The following is a 16,289-nucleotide window of genomic DNA, read 5'->3' as shown; positions in this document are numbered from 1 at the left end:
CCTGTGCCGGCTCTGGGCCACCACCAGGTCACAGGGATCTCTTCTGCCCCTTCGGCCGGATTGCGTTGGGTCCCTCTGGCACTGCTGCGATGCTTTGCTGGGAGCGCAGCTCCCCAGTGTGGGTAAGGGGCTCCCAGGGGTGGGGCTGGACGGGCTGTGCCTCAGCTCGCTGTGCCTCTGGTAGGAAGCAGGCACTGCACCTTCAGGCTGCGGTGGAGGGCCCAGAAGCACCCCGCAGGCTGCTGGCGGAAAAGGCAGTGCCCCGCTACCCCACCGCTCTCTTTGCTGCGCTCTGCCCCCAGAAATCCCGCTACGGCACCTACGCCATGCTGCTGCGGGCCAAGCTGAAGGCTGGCTCCGAGGACCTGGCGGCGTTTGAGTCCACGCTCTTTGACGCAGCGGGCGGTGAGGATGACGGCCTGAAAAAATCCCGCTCCAGCCCGTCGCTGAACGCCGAGCCCTCCGGCACGGGCACCAAGGTGAAGCGCAACGTCTCAGAGCGTGCCGGCCGCCAGCCCCCCGGACACCCCCAGAAATCATAAGCCGGGGGCATCAGCCGCCTGCGCTGCAGCTCCGACCCTGCCCGAGGGCGCCGGGTGGGTGCCACGTTCCTGCTGGGACCCTGCATGAGTCCGTCCTCCAGGGGCACGCGCCGCGGTGGGGACAGCCGTACTCAGCCACCAGCAGCAGCATTCCGGCGGCCCCTGGGCCGGAGACAGACGCAGGGCAGGACCAAGGGGCCGCAGGCCGGAGCTGCCCCATGGACTCGTTCCTGCTCCCCTCGTTCTGCGCTTGGCTGCAGGCTCCCCTCCAGCTCCCCACCCCGGGGAGGGGCAGGGACCGACACCCCGACTGGGCTACTTTCCTCGGTGTAAAACTGCAGCACGGCCGGCGGCTGCTTTCCTCCAGCTCCATTATGCCATGTGGGACGGAGCCATCCCCGGCCCCAACCCCAAGGGCTGGGGGGACCCAGGGCTCCCTCTCCCCTGCCCCCACGCCTCTTGCTTTCTTACAACTTTTGGATGGTTTTTGTGATACAGTTTTGCACTTTTTAGTACCAGATCGAGCTGACCACCGGGGAGTTTTTTGGGGGGCTAATTTTGATGCTTTTTGGGAACTATTTAAAAAAACAAAAACCAACAAACAGAAGAACAGTGCACCAAACTCAGCCACGTCCTGTAGACTGTGCACTTCCGGGGGGAAATGTTTTTACACGGACTCAAGGGAGGACACAGAACCCCCCCAGGCAGTGAGCTGAGCATCACCGCTGTGCTGTGAGCCCCCGCCCTGCACCAGCAGCCCTCCCGCAGAGCCCTGCGGCCGAGCAGCAGTGCCTGCATGCTGGCTCTTTGCAAACGTGGGCACAGCCCCACAGTCTGGACGCGGCCCTGGGCGTGCAGTGGGCAGAGGTGGGTATAGGGCGGGGGATGGAGAGACGGGGGCTTTCCTTCCAGTGCCACTTGTCCAAAGCATCGCGAGGGCCTTGGAGGATGCAAAGCTGAGTGCCGGTCAACAATAGGAGGAGGAGCAGAGGCTGGAGCCTGCTCTGTGGCTGCAGGCTCTCTCGGTTCCCAGGCGTGCCCACAGGCTGAGCGTAGCCAGAGGACACTTGGAGCAAAGGCTGGTGCTCGCACGGCCGCAGGAGCGCTGGGGACAGACGGAGACGGGGCTGGCAGTGGGGCTGGAGGCTGCCGCTGTTCCTGGTGCGTCAGACCTCGCCAGTTTCAGCACTTTGCGAATGTGTCAAACTTTTTATTCTGCTCTTTTGAGTCTATTGCAAAAAAAAAAAAAAAAAAAAAAGAAAAAAAGGAAAAAAAAAATTCCACCCTTGCCCCAGGTGGCTCAGGGGGAGAAAAACCTTTGTACAGCTGCTTCTGTCGGTTACTGAAGTAAAACTTGCTCTTCAGTTCTTGGTGCGCTGTGGTTTCTCCCCCAGGTAGCCCAGAAGCGGTACCGGGGACAGCGCGGGCACTTGGGGCGATGCCGAGGGGGCACACGGGCTGCCGGCTCTCCCTGCGTCTCTCTGGGCTGCGGCAAACGCGGAGGGCTGAGGCTAAGGGAAGCCGTGTCCCCTTTTATTCACCAGGCGCGGGACCGTTAAATAAGAGCAGAGCGGGGCCGGGCGCGCCGTGTCCCGGCCCTCAGCAGCAGGGCAGCCGGGCTGCAGCGCAGCCCCCAGTCCAGAAGGCACTTGTGTGGGAGGGGCGGGGCGGGGGGCGGCGCGGCCCCCCCGGCCCCTCAGTGCACCTGCTGCTGCTGCTGGCTGTGGGGCAGCTCGCCCTCTGGCACCGGCCTCGGCTTCAGGGCGGCCGCCTGCTCCTCCTCCACCGACTCGCTCCCATAGGCACTGTCTTCCTTGACCTCTGCAAGGCAAGCCCAGGGCCGTCAGCCGCGAGGGCTGAAAGCAGCGCCCCCCCCCCGCCCCGTCCCGCAGTCCCGCACCTGTGCTCTGCAGCTTCTCCAGCGGCTCGGGTTTGCGCAGCATTCTGACAGCTCCGCGCAGCCCCATGGAGTCCAGAGCCTCCAGCAGCCCCCCAAGGCTGCCCCCGGCCAGCTGCAGGGAGAACACGGTGAGCAGGGGACACACAGAGGGAACAGCACAGGGATAGGGGCCGGCCCTGACCTCATAGCTGCGCAGCAGGCTGACGCTGGGCGAAGGGGTGTCCTTGTAGGTCTCCACAAGGCTGCAGAGCCCCAGCCTCTTGGCCAGCTCCATCCAGTCCGACCCGCTGCCGTCCTGATTCAGCAGCTGCTCCAGCCCCTGCAGCGCATCGCTGTCCAGAGACAGCACGTTCCCTGTGGGGACACGTACCCCTATCACACACCATCTGTCCCTGTTGCCGCAGGGGGCGGGGAGGGAATCCTGGCCCCACCGTGCCTGCAGCAGGGCTGCTCACCTGGCCGGGGGGCGGTGGGCAGCTCAGTATCGGGGCGCGGCTGGGAGGCCTGCAGCAGGATGTCCCGCACCTGCAGGGCACACGAAGGGATGTGAGCATCACCCCGAGCGCCAGCCAACGCTCCTCAGAGCCCCACAGGGCCTGCAACGTGGAGAGGTGCCAGGCTGGTGCCAACCGTGGCGGATCTCCTGGCTTGGCCCTGCCCCCCACGCCTCCTGGAGATCCAACCCCACGGCCCCCACCCGGGCTGCACCCCCGCACACCTTCTGGCTCCGGGTCAGGTCCAGGGCTGTGTGGCAGCGGCGCTGCCGGGGCCCCGCCTCCTCCTGCTCCTCCTCGGGGGTGGGATGGGGGCTCAGAGCCGGCTCTCCCAGCTCCATGGCCTGCTCCTGCTCCTGCTCCTCGGGGTCGCCATCCGTGTCGCTGCTGGCCTCTGACGAGGAGGGGCTGACGGGCTCGTCGTTCTCACGCTGCACATCTGCCCCTGTCAGAAGGTCCGGGTTGAGCCCCGAGGGCAGGGGCTGCTCGCGGCAGCCAGCAGCGGGGCAGGGCTGCACCTTACCTGCTTTAAGCAGCAGTTTGGTGAGGGTTGGGGAGCCCAGGCCGGCAGCCAGGTGCAGGGGGGTGTTCCCGGCAAAGGTCCGGCTGTTGACATTTGCTCCCAGCTACAGGAAAAAAAGCGTGAGGCCACAAGGAGGGGGCCGTGCCTTCACCTCTGCCCCCACCCCACGGTGAGGAACCAGCCCCTACCTACCTTCTTCACCAGGTGCGTGGCCATGTTGAGGTTCTCCATCTCCACGGCCAGGTGCAGCGGGGTCCTGCCACCCTGCCTCTCCACGCCGTTCACATCCGCACCCTTCCTGACCAGCAGGTCCAAGCAGGCCGGGCTCTTCGCCTTCACAGCCAGGTGTACGGGCAGGAGACCTGTGGCAGCGGCACCGGCTCAGCACCCTCCTGTGGCACCGGGGCCTTTCTCCAACGTGGCCCCTTCCCTCCCCACCCTGCTCACCCTGGAAGTTGGGCAGGTGCAGCAGGTAGGGAGTGGCCGAGCCCAGGTGGGCCAGCAGCATCCGCAGCATCTCCTCATCAGCCGCCTGCAGTGCCAGGTGCAGCAGGGAGTTGCCGTAGCGGTCCAGCAGGGTGGGGTTGGCGTGGGCCTGCAGCAGGAGCTGCACCACCTGGGGCTGCTTGGTGATGACCGCCAGGTGCAGTGGCGTCTGTGGGACAGAAGCACCATCACAGCAACGGGCCCGTCCCAGCACAGCCCCAACCCCTCATGCATGGCATCACCATGGGGCAGCTGCAGCTCCAGGTCCGGACACAGGAGCAAGGCTCAGAAAGGCACCCCCCCCCACCCCTTCTCTGTGACAATGTGACAGTGCTGCCCAGGAACCCAGTACCTGCTGCAAGTTGTTGGTGATGTTAATGATCTGCTGGCTAGGGATGCTGACCACCACCTCAATTAGCTGCTTGATCACAGCCGTCTGCTCATGGATGATGGCGAGGTGCAAGGGCCTGCAAAAGAAGACAGCCCTCACACCAGCTCCATGGCCCCAGGTCCCCCCCCCCCAGCCCCAAGCACTCACGTGTCCCCATTCTCATCCTGCGAGGCAGCCAGGTGCCTCTGCACGGCCAGCAGCATGCGGGGGTCAGCAGTCACCGAGTAGTCCAGCAGGGCATGGGCGTTGCGGCGTGCCAGCAGCCACAGGTGGCACAAGTGGGCTGCAGGGCAAGGCAGGACATCAACCCCAGAGGGCTCTGGGTTCCACACTCCCACGGGCCCCCCAGGTACAGCCTCCAGCCCGAGCCCTCATACCGTGCCGCTGCAGCTCCCTGCAATAGGTACTTTCTGTGGGCGCCTGTCTGTCATCTCCATCCCCGCTCTCGCTGGCAGCCTTCATCTGCACGCCGCCCTGGTACCCACCCCCCACAGGGTGCGGGCTGGAGGAGTAGAGGTTGTTGTAGCCCAGTCCAGATGAGTAAGGAAAGCTGAGGTTACCGCCTGTGGAGCAAAGGCCGGGTCAGGGCCGGGTCAGGCCGGGCTGGCAGCACAGGGTGCGGGGCGTTCCCACTCACCTCCTCCTGCCCCAAAGCCCCCAGCACCGCCGGCACCCCCCATGTGTGAGCCCCCGCCGAAGTGCTGGGGAAACTGAGGCAGCACCTTCTTGCGCTTCCGCTCCACCTCCTCCTTATCTGCAGGGAGGGACGGGGAAGGGGGTGAGGGGCAGGGGAGCAGCCCAGCCGTAGGGCCGGGAGCCCCATCCTACAGCACTCACCCTCCACCACAGGGTAATAGGTGAACTGCTTGGAGTCGCTGACGTCCCCACCGCGCTTCCGCTTCAGTTGCAGGAACACGGTGACAGGACGGTCAATTTTGGGCTTGTGGTAGGGGGGCGTGCGGAAGACGATGGCGTACTGCGGACAGGAGGACAGTGCTGGGCCCTGCTCTGGCCTGCAACCTGAGATGGGTCTGCCCACCCCACAGGCACCCACTCGCGCCGTCCCCCTGCACCTGCTTGTGTACGTCCGTGGGGGAGAAGTCCCCGAAGGCCTGCCAGCCGTTCTCGTCATCCTCATAGAACCGCACCTCAATGTCATCTGGGGAGGAAAGGGACTCAGGGCACCGCCTGCCCTGCTGCCTGGCCGCAGGGACACAGCCACCCACGGCCACGGGGCTCACGTCTGCTTGGCTGCAGCCCGTCTCGAGAGCCGCAGCCCTTTACCTTTCTGCACCTTGTCGCACAGCAGGTACACCTCGTCCCCACCCCGCACTGAGCCCGCAGTCTTGTCCATCCGCGAGATCTTCAGGTTGGAAGCGCCGGGGGACTCTGTGGGGCACAGAGGTGTTGGGAGCCCCACGGAGCACTAAGAGCCTAGGGGGGTCGAAATGGAGCCACCCACCCACTCACACACTCGGTAAACACCCAGCTTGCAGCAGCACACTCAGAGCACCACCGCCCCATGCAGAGAGGCCCCCCACGTCCCCGTCACAGCAGCCCCGTGCTCACTGCTGTCATGGATGGGGTCAGAGATGACGGGCTGTAGTGCCAGAGTGAAGTTCCCACTGCTGTCACGGAGGTAAGCGGTGAAGCGCAGCCGCACGATGCTCAGGTCCATCACCTTCTTCAGCTCCTTGGCCTCCAGCTCGATCTCACGCAGCTCAGCTTCTGCAGGGGGGGTGCTGTCGTACACACTGTGCCCAGCCCGGCAGCTGCCCCATGCTGCATGACCCCACCGCCCCACCCCACGCAGCCCTCACCTGTCAGCAGCCCATTTGTGTTGCGCGTCTTCTGCTTCTTCAGCTTCTCCTTCATGATCTCCATCATGTTCTTCTTGGTGACGTGGAGCACACCCAGGTTGCTGAACCTGCCCGGGAGAGCCCACAGTCAGCACAGAGCCAAGCAGCAGGCAGTGGCACGGCATGGGGGGCGGCGGTGCAGGGCCACAGGGAGAGAGGAGCCCAGAAGAGAGGACTCCAACAGCCATGGTGGGGACCTGCAGGGCCGGAGGGGATGCAGCAAACGGAAGCCAGCTGGGCCAGCACAGGGGCTGCATTTACGGGACCCACAGGGAACTCTGTGCGCTGCAACAGAGCGCACGCAGCTCCCGCCCCACTCCCGCAGACCTCAGAAAACTCCCCACACGCACTGTGCCGTCATGTCTTTGGGCCCCACGATGGCGACGCAGTTGCCGGCCTCGTTGCACTGCTTGCCCACCAGGCTGTGCGCGTGCACACGCGGAGGGTCGCTGTGCGTCACCAGATCCACCTCGATGCGCGCCATCCCCTCGTAGTTGCAGATCTGCGGGGAGGAGGGAGCTGAGGCACAAAGCCGGACCTGGGGCTCCTTAGCGCCTGGCACACATCCCTCCTCCGAGCGTCGTCCCGGCCCCGGCGTGCACTCCCAGGGCCGCGGCAGCGCGGTGCTCACCTTGACGGTGGGATAGGTCTTGTGCCCCTTCTCGCTGGAGGCACCTGGCAGCCCCCCGTGAGAAGGGCCCTCGCAGCCATACCGAAATCGGAAGCCCCGCTGCGGAAAGCAAAGCGGAGCTCAGCCTGAGGGCAGCACCGGGAAGGCGCCCCGCGGCGGTGACAGCTCCGCCTGCTCTCGCCTGAGCGCCACCCTCACCTGCTTCGGCTGCTCGATGATGACCAGGTAGGGCCCGACTGCTGGAGGGCAAAGAGAAGAGGCACCGGTGAGCCCCAGCAGACGGGGCGCAGCGGAGCCAGGCGGCACAGCCCCGCTCTGGAGCGCAGGGCTGGGCTCCCAGCCAGCCCACACCGGGGACGGGGGAACACGGGGCCACTGCTGGGAGCCACCCAAGGGGACGCAGCCCTTACCTGTCTCCATCAGGGGCTCCTTCTGCTCCACCATGTGCGAGCCGAAGCTGAAGTCATCGTAGTCAATCCCATCCAGGCACTGGGAGGGGAGGGCAGCGTGAGCTGCAGGGCTGGGCTCCCCCGGCCGGCAGCAGACCCCGCGTGCCTCCCCGCCTCCCGGGGATGAGCGGCAGCAGGCACAGAAAGCCCACCCGCTCCCCACCCGGGGTCCGCCGCCGACCCCAGCCCGAGCAGAGGGACAGACGGGCGGACAGACGGGCGGCCGGACGGCACGCGTGCACACAAGCGGACAGACGGCACCCCGCGGGACCCCCCCGGCCGCACTCACGGGCTGGAAGTGCTCGTCCATGTCGCCGCGGGGCCGGCCGCCGGCCTGCGGGAAGAGCGGGCGCTGAGCGGGGCCGGCGGCGGCAGGAAGGCACGCCGCTCCGGAAAGTCCCTAGAAACCCCGCGGAGCCGGGAAATGACGGCCCCGCGCGTCACCGCCCCGCCCCGCCCCGCCGGCTCGGCACGGCCCCGCGGCACGGCGGGGGCGGCGCGGGGGTTCGGGCGCGGGGCGAACCGCTTCCATCCCTCCCGAAACACCCGGGGAGTTTTGGGCCCGGAGCGGGAGGATCGCAATCAGTCAGCGGCGGGGCCCCGCGGGGGCAGCCCCGGGAGGACTGGAAATCCCGACGGCGCCTCCGGGGCACGGCCCCGCGCCCGGAGGGGCGCTCCACCCGCGGCTCGGCGCTGCCCCGCGGCGCGTCCCGGGCGGGGCACGGAGCGGCTCCCCGCCGCCGCGCCGCGTTCCGCGCGAGAGCGGCCCTGCGTCCTCCCCTGCGGGTGGCCGCGGGCGGCGGCCGCCACCCGCGTTCCCATCTTTCCCGTCTCTTTCCCACTCTCCCGGCGCCCACCCCGACACCCGCGCCCTCGACTCACCGTGCCGGAGGCGGCCGGCCGCAGCAGCCCGTCCAGTCCCAGCATCGCCGCGGGCACCGCCGGGTCAGGGTTTGCCGCAGGGAATCGTCACGGAGTTCGGGCGGAGGGCAGGGTCAGGGCAGCGCGGGGTGAGATCGCTTCCTCCACATCCCTTCTCCTGACCGAGCAAGGAAGGAAAGGAAAAAAAAAAAAAAAAAAAAAAAAAAAGATGATATTTGAGTCCGCCGTGCCCTCATACCATGATTTTCTGAATCAGTGGCCGCTGCAGATCCCGCTCGGGGGATTTTGGGTGTGTGGGAGACAGGGGAAGGAAGGGGATTGTTCAGCTCGTGCGTGACTCATGTTCTTCGGAAGCTGAAAAGCGCTTCTTCCAGGAGATTCTCCGGCCCCTTGGGCCTCCAGGGGATGCCCTGTGTCGCTGCCCGCAGGTGCGGCCAAGGCCGTGTCTTAGCCCAGGTGTGGGGCCGGAGGACCTTCCTCAGGCCGTTCCCAGAGCCCAAGAACACAGCACGTTCTTGGCCCTGCACTGGTGGGGAGCACTGCACCTGCTTGGGATCCTACCCCTGCACCCGCAGCCCCCGGAGTTGTTGGCATGGATGTCACAGAGATGAAGGAGGGGAAGAATATCCCTCCACCACAGCATAGTGGGACAGCCCCCCACCATGCCCAATGGGCCCATGGGAAGGACCCACTGTGCCCTTCACACGCAACAGCTCTCCTTTCTCTATCCTTTCCTGAGAGGCTTTCACAGCTTGCTCGGCGCTGCCCTTCTTGCAGCACGCAGCATGACAAGGGCATATCACAGGGCAGCACTTGCCCTCTGGCCAGCCTATACCTTGCTCCAGAGGTTTCCCTTCCCTGTGCCCATGTATCAGGGGAAGCTGGAACACCTGGCTCACAAGCAGGGCCATGGGCAGCTTCGTTTCCTTCTTCCTGGAAGTCACACAGCTCAGCCCCGCTCTCCACACCAAGCAGCAGCCCTACAACAGCAGGGAGGCCCCAATCCCCATCCCCTGCATGGCCCCAGGGGAGCCCACTTCCCTTCTGCCCTGTATCTTCAGGCCTTCCCAAAGCTCGGAACGGTGCCTGCCAGGTGCCAAGGTCTGCCACTGCCCAGTGCAGTCATGCTCTTGTACCCACAGCCTCCTGAACGTGACCCAGCAATGCAAGTGCTTCTTCCCTCCTGTGACAGCTGCTGAGCTGGCGCCCTGCAGGCAGGATAGCTCTGTGTGTGTCGGTCTGCCTGCCTGCAGCAGGGATGTGCAGCAGCCCCAGGAAGGTGCTCCAAGAGCACGGGATGCAGCAGGAGCACTCCAACCCACCCTGGCACACAGGCATTGTGCTGCAGCCCCCCCGGGCGGCTCCTCTGCCATTTTGCTCCCCAGGAGCATGCCAAAGTCGCAAATCGTGGCCCTAAATTCCCAACCTCGTGCTTTCCGCACAACTCCAGGCTCTGTTCCGTCGCAGCTATAAGCATCTACGGCCACCGGGCTCCCAGCCCACTGCCCACCTCCCTCTAACACGGAACCACCTGAGCGCAGTCCTCCCATCACAGCTGAGTTTGTTCGGGCAAACCCCGGCCACACACCAATCGGCCACGTCTCTCCCGTTGCCGTGTGCCCGCGCAGCCCCCAGAAGCCCCTTCCGAGCCCCATCCCCGTCCCGGTCCCCGCATCGCCCGCAGCGCCACTACAGCATCGGCCTCGGAGGCAGCTTTGGGGCAGCCCTGCAGCGCCCTTCCGCGCGCAGCAGCACCCACCGAGCTCAACAGGGAAACGCACGACCTTCCTCCGGGCAGGGTCGACCGCAGGCACGGACGCCAGCTCCGAACCCCCCGACTCTCCCCGCTCCCCACCCCGCGGTACGGGCGCGGCGGAGCCCCGCGGGAACCGGCGGCGCTTCCCCACCCGCGACCCCGAGCGCAACGCGGCCGCCCCACCGCTCACCTCCGGACCGCCGCTCACCCCCGGCCCCTCGCGGCTGCCGCTGCCCTGGGAAAGTCCCGGCCCGGCCCCGCCTCCCGGGGCTTTCAGGCCCGCCCCGCCCGCAGGGACACGGGGACACGGGGCGGGGCGGAGGGCAGCCGGCCTGCGCGGCTGCAGTTCTTTTTGCTATGGTTCGTGCACTTGGTGACTGGTTTTTGTGTTGGTTTTTTTAATATATTATATATAAAAATCCTCTTTGAACTACACATACCGGTGGGTTCTAGGCCGATTGTGAGTTGGTCGGGAAGCACGACCTGATCAACGCGCACAGCAGCAGCAACCACCCCTCTCGAGGGACAGGAAAAACTATATAGTATGTGTATATATACATATATATATACATATACGTAGCTCTATGTCCACACACACCCACTCGTTGCCCTCCCACAAGCCCAGGGGACGGCAGGGGCCACGCAGGACTCACTCACCCTGGCCAGACCCCGAGAAGCTGCAGCCCTACAAGGCCTCCCATGCTGGCCGATAAGGAGCGTGGAACGGGCAGAGACATCCCAGGGAAGCCACTGGCCAGAGACTGGGCAGAGAGATCCTGATTGTGTCCGGCAGCTGAAAATAGGCAGTCTCAGCCTATTTTCAGGACATGGGCTGCAGCCCCAGGTGGGAGGGCAGGCACCGAGCACCATGTGCACACACACACACACACACACACACACACTGCACCCAGAGGCACTAGGGTGGGAGACGCTCGTGGCACGGAGCTCAGAGCATGGGCAGCCCCTCCGTGCCAGGCAGGCTGTCCTCCCCTTTGTGGCTCTTGGGGGCCCGGCTGGCTCTCAGCAGCACCAGAAAGGTGTCTGTAGAGATGGCCCCGAACTCAAAAGTGAAGGTGCCGTAGAAGACCAGGACGTCAATGATGAACACCCACTCGCACAGGGCGGCCACATGCTGCAGCACGAAGCTCTCCTGGATGAAGAACACACCGCCCAAGGACGTGCTGGTCAAGGAAAGCATGGCCGTACCCCAGGTACCCACAGAGGACAGCGCCCTCTGCAGCAATCGCACCACCACAAAACCAAGGCCTCCCCCCCAATTCCTCCCCTCCAGCCACTGTGACCTGCGCTGCTCCCCAACCCACTCCCAGCCCCTGCGCAGCCGCAGCCACACAGCACTGCCCCTCGCACAGGGCCCTGCCTGTAGGCAGTCCGCAGCTCCAGTGTGGACCAAGGGCCGTGCCCTGCCTGCAGGCTGATGTGGTTTTCCTGTGCTGGGCACCTGCACAAAGTGCTTCTGTGCTCCGCTTGTGTCAGCCTCAGCTCTGCCAGGACGCTGCTATAGCTAATTCGGACTGTGCATTGCCAAGGGCTCAAAATACCTGTTAATAAAAACAGTTGGTTCCCGGCTCCGCCCAGCACGGGGCTGGAGCCCTGCTGGGCTGCCATAACCCCCAGACCACACGGCATCAGGCTGGAGCCTGTCCCCGCCCGGCCCACAGAGCCAGGAGAAGGATACTGAAGACGAGGGTGACGAAGGCCATGGCGGTGAGGATGCTGCGCAGGTGGCCGGTCCAGTAGTGCCCGCGGGTCTTGGCCGCACGGTACGTGAGGACGGACTGCAGGAAGACGAACAGCATGCTGGTGGGGAAGGCCACCCCCGCCCCAATGTAGTGCAGCACCTTGGCGTGGTCCACCTGCGGGCACGGCACGGGTAGAGCGTCAGCTGGGGACGGCCGGGGCAGTACCGAGATGTGCTCGCAGCACCACCTCCAGACCCCACCCAGCAGACAGCAGCAGACCGTGGCCTCGGCATTTGCTTCCTAAGATGAAGAGCTCAGCCCAGAGCCACAGCAAGGAGCAACCCCAGTGCCCAGAGAAGGACAGGGCCCAGAGATGAGTGAAGGGGCAAGCAGAGAGAATGGAATGACCCCAAATCCCGTGTCCTCCGCCACCACAACCCCCTGCAACAGCTGGACACAGCCAGGCCTGCGTGCCTCCCTCCTACGCTCCCCGTCCCCCATCTCGGCCCAGCCTGGCCCATTCCCACCCCGCAGCCTTACCTGGAAGTTGCCCACCATGGTGAGCCCAGCAGCACAGAGCCAGCCGGCAGCCAGCCCCAAGGTGTTGAGAAGCGATGGCCCAACGCGCTCCAGGACGTGGGCGTACCTCAGCAGCCCCACCAGGATCACTGTGGGATGGAGACAGAGCCCGTCTGCACCAATGGCAGCAGACCCTGATGACCGCAGGCCCTGATGCACGGCTGCCCCCCTCCCCAGCAGGGCAGGCACCCCACAGATTGGCATCACACAACGCCCGCTCCCAGCCCGGTGCCACACACTCACCCATGAAGGAGCCCAGGCTGCAGATGAGGCTGAAGAAGCAGCTCTCGGGAGGCAGGGTGCCACACTTGCTGCGGAGACAAGGCGGGACAGCCCTCAGCAGGCGTTACCAGGCTGCAGGATCTCCCTGGGGCCCGCTCGAGGATGACCCCGAGCCCCCGCCCGGCCCCCCTCCAGGCCCCCGCTGCCCCTCACCTGACCAGCGGGATGTGATCCAGAGTGCAGCAAGAGCCGGGGCTATCCAGGCCGCATGACTGGTTGTAGTTCCTGCAGGGAGCAATGGATGGGCTGGGGAGCCGGAGGCCCCAGGAGAGGAGCCCCTCCAGGGTCACCCCCATGTCCCCACCGCACAGCCGCAGAGCCCACGGCGCCCGCCTGCAGCCAAAGCGGCTCAGCCAGCGCACGGTTAAACAGGACGGAGGTTTGGGAAGGGCTGGGCCGGTCCCGCTGTGTGTTTTCTGTCTCCTCATTTACTGGTGGCTTTGTTTTCCAACCGCAAGCCCCAGCGAGGAGCGGAGCCTCAAGGCCTGCCCTTGTGGTGCTGTTTGGTTTGGGAGCTTTTCATTTTTTTTAAGGCAAGCAGCCCGAAGTTCGGAAGCATTATTCATCATTAACGTCTGTTTATGCCACAGAGACAAACACATTCTTCCCAAGACAGAGTAAGCCATCAGACAGGAAACGGCAGCAGTAGTTTGTTTTTTTTTTTTCCCTCCTTCAAATTCTCTGGCGAGAATTAACTTGGGTTTTCTGGGCAGATTTGGGGTGGCACAAGAAGCTGACAGGTCCCTTCCCAGCGCCCATCCCCAGCCCAGGCACAGCGGGGTGCACCCTGCAGCCTCACCGGTACCGCCGGGATGGCCTCCAGCAAGCAGGGCTCAGCCTTGCCCATGCAGACACACAGCCCTCTGCAGCTCTCTGGCCACTCGTTTCACGCTTTTTCCACGCTCGGTGTTTTGTTTCCACACACACGGCAGCAAAGCCGGGCCACCGTGCAGCAGGAGCTGGCTGCAGCCCTGCTTGGCTGCTCTCAAGGCTCCGCAGCGCGCTGCTCAACCTTGCAAGAGGTGCGTCCCCGTGTGGTTCCACACCCCACCCCCGTGGGCAGAGCAGGTGATGTCTGGAGGAGACCCACGGTCTCCCTGCGCTACTGGGGCCCCGCCGCCCCCGGCCTTACCAGTTGTGCACGGGGCAGATGTGGTTGTTGGAGAGCGCCATGGCGTACCTGGGGAGACGAGAGCGGAGTCACTGCTATGAGCCCGGGCTCAGGTCCGGGGCTGCCTGCGGGGCACCGCACACCGCCCTGCCCGCATCGCACTGCCTTCCCCGGCTGTCCTGAGCAGGAACCGTGCCCCTGTAAGCGGCCGAGCCCAGCTCTGTGCCAGAGCTCCCAAACGGGCCCGGCCTCGTCAGCACCCCGACGCTGCCTACTGTTGGGGTCCCGCGCAGCCGCGGCTGCTCCCATGGCTGCTCAGGCGGCTGCACCGTGCCCCAGCAGCACTGCGCCTGTCCCCTCCCCACCGCCCGCACTCCCCCTGCCAGGGGCTCAGGGCAGTCCGGAGCAGTAGCCCGGTGCCGGCAGGGCTCCCAGGACGAAGCGGCAGCGGGCAGATGGGGGACGAGGTGGGTTCGCCACAGAGACAGCCCTGTGGCAGTGCGACGGGAGGCGTGAGCAGCGGGAGCCCCACCGGCACCGCCCGTGTCTGGCACCTTGCTCGTCACGGTGTCCCACCTCGGGCACAGGTCGGCCCAGCCCTGCCGGCAGCCCCGTGCAGCTCACGCCACTGCAGCCGCTGGGACGAATGGGTCAAGTTAAGAGAAGGCACGGGTGAGAGGAGCCCCGCGTCGCCCCGGGTGCCACGTAACAGGGGAGCGAGCTGCGGGACAAAGCGCGGGGCAGCCCTCACCTGGGGAAAGCCCTGGTCCGCCGCCCGCAGCGCCGCACCGCCGGCCCAGGAGCTCGGGGCAGCCAAGGTGACGGCCGCCAACTCGGGCCGAGTCGGAGCGGGCGGGCCGGCAGCGGTGACAGTCCGCGCCTCGCACGAGCGACGAAACCCTCGAGCCCTCCTGCCCGGAGCGCCCCGGCGCCGGGCCGCCAGCGGGGCGGGCGGGACTCCGCATCTCCCGAGCCGGAGCCGCGGACGGGCGCGGCGGGGGGCAGCCGCGGGTACTCACACGATCCACATGCCGGTGATGGTGAAGGCGGGCAGCATGACGGGCAGGATAGCCCAGGCGGGCATGGCCGGGCCGGGCACGCCCCGCGGGCCGGGGCCGAGCGGCGGGGTCTCGTGCTGCCGGGTCGCCGACGGGCCGCGCTCCCCATGGGCAGCGCCCGCCGAGGGGCCGGGGCCGGGTGCGGCGGGAGCGGGGCGGGAGGAGCGAGGTCGGCAGCGCCGCTCCGCGCCGGGACGGGACGGCCCGGGCCGGCTCCGCCCCGCGGGGTCCCACTCGGCGGCAGAGCCCGCCCCGCCCGGCGGGCAGCGCGGAGCGGCGCTGGCCCGGCCCGACCCCGGACGCCACGTGGCGGCAGCGCCGCCGGCCCGCGGAGCGGCGGGGCGGGGAGGGGGGCGGCGGGCACGGAGCGGGCGCGCACGGAGCCCTCCCCGCCGGAGCGATGCTCTCTGTAGCCCCCCGCGTACGGCGGGCGCGGCTCCAGCGCTCCTCGGGCTGCGCGGGGCAGCGCGGAGCAGCTGGGCCGGGAGAACCTCTCTCGCTTCCCTCCTCTTCCCCGTGCACCGGCAGACGCGGGAGCGGGGCTCGCGGCGGCCCGGCTGCTGATCTCGTCCTCCCGCCTGCAGACGTGACAGCCGTGTAACGCATACCGCGGCCTCCTGCCCCGTCCCTTCCTACGCTCAGACTTGAGGGCCGGCTGCCGCCCCCCGGCCCCACCGCGCGGCAAAGTTTCTGTTTTTCCTAACGGGTGGACTCGCACACAGAAGAGGAAGCGCGGCAGGCCCTGGCTGTGCAGCTGGGTCGTGCCATGGGAGCAGCAGCCAGTTTCCTGCTCGCACCCCACCCCAGCACACCCTCCTCCTGCCCCGGGCGTGTGGCTGCAGGCCCCCAGCCTTCCCTGGCAGGGACCAGCGGCACCACATTTCAGGCGAGGAGGAACGGGAAGCTGGCAGTACCCTACCCGTGCCCCCACCTCGCTCCAGCAGAGGTTATGCAACGCAGGGTGCTGCATTGCACACTGGGACCTGCCACTTGTGAAGATCTTCCCAAAAATCCGAACCGCAATCCAATGCTGAGCTCCTCAAAGGTCACGCCCTGATTTTTAGCAGAGCGTTTCTCCAAGCTTTCACCGTAGGATGCAGCCCTCCTCCACTCCATTTCTAGGCCGCGCTCCCCCCCCACTGCCACGGCCATGCTGCCCGTCCCAACCCTCTGCACGGCGGCAGCAGCAGAACAATGCCACCCACTGTGGGGACGCTGGGCAGCGCTGCAGCTGCTGCGGCCTCCAGGAGCTCCTGGGGGCTGGGATTGTTCCTGGACAATGGGACGGGCAGCGCAAAGCCAAGCTGGCTGCTCTGCATGCACAGGTGGTGCGGAGCAGCGGGGACTGCAGTTTCAGGAAGCATCTGGCTTGAACAAGAGCAGACTTTCCAATGGAGCTCAGCAGCAGGCAGCTCCAGGAGCGAGGCGCACCTCCCTGACCTCGTACCTGCACACCAGGGCTGCCGAGCATGCTTAGCGTTTGGCCATTATTATTTCCACAGTGCATCTGATTAAAAGCTGCAGCGCTTCGGAGCCTGCACTTGAAGTTTCAGGGCCAAACGTATGTTTTGCAGCCAGAGCTTATCTTTGAAATAGGGCTTTTTCCCATTAGAAAGCTTCACAGTAAGCTGTCCTATTGACATATG

At 66.1% G+C, this 16,289-nt stretch overlaps 3 protein-coding genes and 1 non-coding gene across 17 annotated transcripts in view; 1 reads left to right on the top strand and 3 right to left on the bottom strand.

Annotated features, from left to right (window-relative positions):
- PSD (pleckstrin and Sec7 domain containing) overlaps positions 1 to 1,906 on the top strand; it is a 35,356-nt gene extending 33,450 nt beyond the window's left edge. For all 3 annotated transcript variants that reach the window (XM_040703141.2, XM_046943075.1, XM_040703140.2), the window contains one exon: positions 303 to 1,906. In XM_040703141.2, the coding sequence (XP_040559075.1) occupies positions 303 to 542 (240 nt within the window). In that variant the 3' untranslated portion in view covers positions 543 to 1,906. The remainder of the gene's footprint in view (positions 1 to 302) is intronic.
- On the bottom strand, positions 1,737 to 10,161 carry NFKB2 (nuclear factor kappa B subunit 2). 10 transcript variants are annotated; one of them, XM_046942711.1, is made up of 24 exons: positions 9,917 to 10,161; positions 8,158 to 8,314; positions 7,565 to 7,675; positions 7,237 to 7,315; positions 7,025 to 7,065; positions 6,827 to 6,925; positions 6,546 to 6,697; positions 6,157 to 6,263; positions 5,906 to 6,064; positions 5,621 to 5,725; positions 5,410 to 5,495; positions 5,174 to 5,312; positions 4,974 to 5,090; positions 4,714 to 4,899; positions 4,484 to 4,619; positions 4,298 to 4,412; positions 3,907 to 4,114; positions 3,652 to 3,821; positions 3,460 to 3,562; positions 3,161 to 3,381; positions 2,898 to 2,967; positions 2,624 to 2,814; positions 2,443 to 2,554; positions 1,737 to 2,363 (listed from the first exon to the last, which is right to left on the bottom strand). In XM_046942711.1, the coding sequence occupies exons 2-24, from the start codon at positions 8,200 to 8,202 to the stop codon at positions 2,239 to 2,241; spliced, it is 2,877 nt and encodes a 958-aa protein (XP_046798667.1). In that variant the 5' UTR covers positions 8,203 to 8,314; positions 9,917 to 10,161; the 3' UTR covers positions 1,737 to 2,238. The 10 variants fall into 10 exon arrangements, with proteins under 10 accessions (XP_046798667.1, XP_046798666.1, XP_046798669.1 ...); XM_046942710.1 differs by having other exon boundaries at positions 10,104 to 10,161; XM_046942713.1 differs by having other exon boundaries at positions 2,624 to 2,796; positions 10,104 to 10,161.
- On the bottom strand, positions 5,105 to 5,181 carry MIR3537 (microRNA 3537). Its single transcript, NR_035351.1, is given in 1 exon segment — positions 5,105 to 5,181. It is a non-coding gene; the product is annotated as a microRNA 3537 (primary transcript).
- Positions 10,162 to 10,291: 130 nt separating the features above from the next.
- On the bottom strand, positions 10,292 to 14,786 carry TMEM150B (transmembrane protein 150B). 3 transcript variants are annotated; one of them, XM_040703144.2, is made up of 7 exons: positions 14,605 to 14,786; positions 13,607 to 13,654; positions 12,628 to 12,699; positions 12,436 to 12,503; positions 12,154 to 12,281; positions 11,610 to 11,787; positions 10,292 to 11,090 (listed from the first exon to the last, which is right to left on the bottom strand). In XM_040703144.2, exons 1-7 carry the CDS (start codon positions 14,667 to 14,669, stop codon positions 11,008 to 11,010), a joined length of 642 nt encoding a protein of 213 aa, XP_040559078.1. In that variant the 5' UTR covers positions 14,670 to 14,786; the 3' UTR covers positions 10,292 to 11,007. The 3 variants fall into 3 exon arrangements, with proteins under 3 accessions (XP_040559078.1, XP_421633.3, XP_046799035.1); XM_421633.8 differs by having other exon boundaries at positions 10,292 to 11,083; XM_046943079.1 differs by lacking the exon at positions 14,605 to 14,786 and adding an exon at positions 14,162 to 14,379 and having other exon boundaries at positions 10,292 to 11,083.
- Between the last annotated feature and the right edge of the window lie 1,503 nt (positions 14,787 to 16,289).

Source organism: Gallus gallus, chromosome 6, assembly GCF_016699485.2.
Source record: "Gallus gallus isolate bGalGal1 chromosome 6, bGalGal1.mat.broiler.GRCg7b, whole genome shotgun sequence".
Lineage (NCBI taxonomy): Eukaryota > Metazoa > Chordata > Aves > Galliformes > Phasianidae > Gallus > Gallus gallus.
Note: the sequence above shows the minus strand (reverse complement) of the source record. Positions and strands in the feature narration are given on the sequence as shown.